The sequence below is a fragment of the Amphibalanus amphitrite genome, unplaced genomic scaffold, assembly GCF_019059575.1.
Source record: "Amphibalanus amphitrite isolate SeventyFive unplaced genomic scaffold, NRLGWU_Aamphi_draft 000359F_arrow, whole genome shotgun sequence".
Taxonomy (NCBI): Eukaryota; Metazoa; Arthropoda; class Thecostraca; order Balanomorpha; family Balanidae; genus Amphibalanus; species Amphibalanus amphitrite.
Window position 1 is genome coordinate 493,117 of NW_024881853.1, and position 4,816 is coordinate 497,932.

The 4,816-nt window shown below is 56.3% G+C and overlaps 1 protein-coding gene across 1 annotated transcript; it reads right to left on the reverse strand.

Annotated features, from left to right (window-relative positions):
- Nucleotides 1–2,122: 2,122 nt before the first annotated feature.
- Nucleotides 2,123–4,614, reverse strand: LOC122389467. Its single transcript, XM_043381567.1, has 2 exons — nucleotides 2,556–4,614; nucleotides 2,123–2,133 (listed from the first exon to the last, which is right to left on the reverse strand). Exons 1-2 carry the CDS (start codon nucleotides 4,612–4,614, stop codon nucleotides 2,123–2,125), a joined length of 2,070 nt encoding a protein of 689 aa, XP_043237502.1.
- Between the last annotated feature and the right edge of the window lie 202 nt (nucleotides 4,615–4,816).

Here is a 4,816-nt window from a genome sequence, read left to right on the forward strand (position 1 = left end):
CTGGAATTGCGCGATCGGAGGGTAGAGGGCAGGGTCACCGCAACGAGCTTCGCTTAGCGGTGGCTCTGTCCTTGTGAATCCTTCCTATCAAAAGGTTCGGACTAAATTTATAAAAAAGGTCAGGTCAAATTAGGTCAAATTTCAAAGTTAATATTTTTGCATAAAATGGGTATTGATTCGATGCAGATCGTCACGGGGAGTCTAATGGTGGTCTTTGTTTTGCTCTACGAGGTCTAGAATTGTCAAAAATTGAGTTTGAAAATTTGACGTCATCATTTTCGAACAGTTTTTTCGCTATAACTTGGCCAAAAAACGAGGTATCGATCTTAAATTTGGTATGTAGATAGAAGACGGTAGGAACTATCACATATATTCCGGTTTTTTCGAAACTCAAAAAAAAAATTGGAATTTTTGGCTAATATATCCATTTATATTTATATAAATGTATAATAATAATTTAATAATATTTTGTGGCATTCAAACTTTGCGTCTATCGTAGACTGTATTTCTTCACCCTTCAGACATTTCAACGCGCACACCGACCCGTCCTCTCTCTCTCCCGCCCTGCTCTCCACTGCCCGCCCGTCTCCCAATGTCCAGCCGGGCCGCCCGATATACGGGCCGGCGTGTCCCTGCTGCCGCGCACATGTGTGGCCATAGACCTCCATTTATGACCACTTATGATCCGACGCCGACCCTACGCGACAAGGCTAGAATACAAACTATGTGAACAAACAGAGAGACACATTCCCCCCTGTTCCTAAAGAACACATCTAACTGCAGTTTAACCCTCGCCGGCCGAGGGGGGGGGGGGGGCGGGTGCCGCCCCCCCCATAGGGTTTTTTCGCGATTGCTCCGAACACGCTGGCGATAGAGAGCTGAAACTTGGCATACCTGACCTTTGATCCAAGCCGGATCTTTTGACACCAACCGCATTTTTGGGTCAGGTCAGGTCACTGACCTATGACGTCATAAGTGAACCTCTGCACGGTCTTCAGATGTCGCAACTTCGCAACGCCCTCACTGCCAGAGGAGATGTCACAGGGAAATGAAACTTGCAGGATCTAGTATCCATTATGAGTCCCACAACTTGTATATCTCGGATTTTTCCTAAAGGTCATATGAGGTCAGGTCATTTTCGTGACCTCACCATTATAAGTCAATGGGGAAAAATTCAAACTGCTATTCTGGCGCCGGGAACGATCTCCAACTATCTCAAGCACACAGAATCGTGATTTGATGCACTCCTTGCAAGGTTAGATGCGTCACTTTTGCAATGTTGACCTTGCGTGACGTCATTTATGACGTCATCAAGGTCATATTAGTTTTTCGTCAATAACTCTTGATCAAATTGAGGGTAGCGAGTCGGGAAAGCCACCAATGGACTCAGGAAGACCTGCCGAATCGAATGATATGCGACATGACCTCTTTCGACCAACTTCGTGACCTGGGGGTGCTGACCTGACCTTGACCTGAGGTCAACACCCCAAGTTGACCTGACCCGGACAAAAAGTATATCATTCGACGCGCCTGAGCGAGACGAACACGATGCTGCCAAAATCGGCGCTCTGCGGCCGTTTTTTGCGAAGTTATTCACCAAAAACTGAACCGTACCTTGGGGCACTTGACCTGACCTCAGAGGTCACCGGTTGACCTAGGACCTTAAAATCGGGTACCAATCTCTGCGTCTCGTAACGGCGCACACGCTCGTTTTTTCCGCGACGCGCTAGCTCCACCAGGGGCGAAACGGCGAGGGGGGGGGGTCGTACCCGCCCCCCCCCTCGGCCGGCGCGTATGTAGAAAACCAATAGGTCCGGCGAGGGTTAACTAATGGGGGATGGGAGCGCCGAAGAGTTGCGGCGCACACCTGCAGCGCAAACCCCTTCTTAGCACGTCACTATAACTATCGATATTATCTACACTTTCCGCTGGCGCTCTACCTTCGTTCACACGGTCGTTTGACAATCCCTCAGTTTCTGTTTTTACAACTTTCACTGTATGGATCCGCTCCTCTGTTCCGGCACCGCCATCCGCCTCAGCTGCTGCTCGAGGGACCGGCTCGGTCTGCTCGGTCGGCGCGACAGCTGGGGTCAGCTCTGACGGCTCCACCGCCGCCGGCGCCTCAATGGCCAGCTGTCCAGGCACATGGGCGGTCGGAACCGGACAGGCGATCTCCTCTTCCTGCTCATCATCCGTCGAAGCAGCCATTGCGTCGTCACCGTTGTTGGCAAGACGATGACGAATGTTCCGCACGTGCCATGGGACTCCATCCACTTCAATCGTCTGAGCGGATACGACTTTGGTGACAGTGCCCTCCTTTGACACGGCGGTGCACCGATCGCCCCGTTTTCGGACCCACACCGCATCACCGGGCTGATACACACCAGGCTGGCCGGCCGTCTGAGGAGGAGCAGCTGTGTTTCCCTGTGACTGCACGCACAAGTCTCTGCCAGCCTGACGGTAGGCACCATGTATCGGGGCCGTGGTAATATCACGCCCGTCCATGGGCGTGACATTATATCGGTGCACGGCTTCTGGTACGGTGCATCCCTGACGGGCGGCCATCACTTTGATGGTGCGGTGGTGGCGCTCGATGATGCCATTCCCACCAGGTTCATAGGCCGCGCGATACCTCAGCTCGACGTCCCACCGCACCGCGAACGCCTTCAGCTCGCGACCCTTGAATTCGGTCGCATTATCCATTAGAAGCTCGGCCGGTGCTCCTCGCTCCAAAAACAGAGCCTCGAGTTGTCTGACGATCTCGCTCCCGTCAGAGCGGCGGATCTCACGCCACATGGCGTATCGCGACGGCCCACAGTCAATCACGGTGAGATAGTGTTTTCCGCGGAAATGGGTTACGTCCATTGCCAGCCGCTCCCAGTTGCGCTCGACCGCCAAGGCACCATGCTTCCAGCGCGACGGGGCTGGGTCGATCGACGCACACACCTGGCACGATCTAACGATCTGACGAACGGCCGACTTCGTCACGCTCTTTCCCAGCTCTCGGCGCGCATACCACCACGTCCGCCGCACTCCCTGGTGTCCCACACTTTCATGCACCGCCATTATGTCCTCCGGTCGAGCTGTCCTAACGGCCGCCACCACACCTGTCGCCTGCTCGCTTCCGGTTCTGATCCACTCTTTTGGTACTCTCGTGAGCTCGTCTGCACGGTTGGCAGCCGACGGCACGAGCTCCACTGTCACGACGAGGTCGTACTCGCTGGAGAGCTGCTTGAAAACGGCCACCCGCCGCCGAACCAGCATTTCCGACTGTGCCTTCGTTCTCAGTCGGGCACGGCCTGTCAGAGCGTCGGTCAGCCAGCGCTGAACAGTGACAGAGTCTGTGCGGAGGATCACACGCTTGAATCCCCACGCCACCGCCATATTCATACCGTTCAGCGCGGCATCCAGCTCCGATAGGTTTATGTGCATGTCTGAGTCACTGTCAGATCGGAGCCACGCGGCGTCTTCGATAACCTCACCCGTGGTGGGGTCGCTTAGCACTACGCCGCGGGCGATGGAGCTGGCATCAGTCCACACCGTCACCGAGTCTCCTGAGACGCACCACTGTCCTCGTGCCGGGTCACACTCTGCCAGCCGCCGGGCCACATCACTGACTTGTTTGCGCAGGTCATCGTCGGTGATCGGTGAGTCCCAATCTTTGGTGACCTTGTTCGCCGCCCTTTTCAGCCAGGCAGCGGCCGGCCGCAGCCACCCGGCGACGGGCACGTGTGAGGTTAGCTGACCCGCCCAGGCGAAGATTGACCGCCTGGTCAGCACCCCGGGTGGCTCAGCTGGTGTCACGCCGTCCCGAGACCATCTCAGTGTGCCGTCACCGCCAGACTGCCGTCTCACTCGGAGCCCCAGCATCCGGGCTCCGGCCTCATCCGCTACCCGTTCCGGTGGCTTACACGAGAGCCCGTATGCGGAAAAATGTTCGGCCACCCGCTCAGCCGAGATGAGCGTCTCGTTGACGAGCAGGTCGTCAGCGTACGGGAGCACTGCTTTTGCGATCTCTGGACTTTGATCCAAAACTTCCCGCACTACCGCTCGCATGATGCCGCTTGCAACGCTGAGACCAAATCCGACCCTTGTCAGACAATGTCGCTGGCCGTCCACGATTACCGTCTGAAACGGCCACAGCTCCTGGGCCACGTGCAGCTGGAGAAACGCCTTCTTCAGGTCGATGACGGCCACATCGTCGCCGTGTTGCCGCCACTTGCGGAGCTGGTCGCGGCACACATCAGCTTCAGCCGTATGAGCCACCAGGTGCTCATTCAGTTCACGGTAGTCGAGCACCGGCCTGACCTTGTCCTTGGCTTCCTGGGTGACCGCCATGAGCGGAATTAGGCCACGCACCGGCCCGTGTTCCTGCTCATTGTACGGTTGCAGCCACCCTTCCTCGATCCACAGCCGTAACTCTGCGTCGAACCGCTCCTGCGACTCTGCCGGCACGCGATATTGCGGCACAGTATTCTTGAGTTGTTTTGGCTCCTCTCCGTCGGCCCACTTCCACCAAACTGTCCACTTTCCGTCGCTGAACTTAGCCACAAAATCAGCCGTCTCGATCTGACTGTCCACTGGACCACGCCCCTGAGACACCGCTGCCGACATACCGCTCGATTCTGCCTTTACACCGGCGCACCCCGAACGCTCCCCCGTCACCACTTTACCACCAAAACGCACCTCTCCACCACTAACAAACACACCACCCAGCGCCTCTAACCCGGTCATGCCCAACAGCACGTCAACACCCAACAACCTTTCCGCCACTACCACAGCACGGACCGCCGCCCGCCGGCCTTGTGCCTCCAGC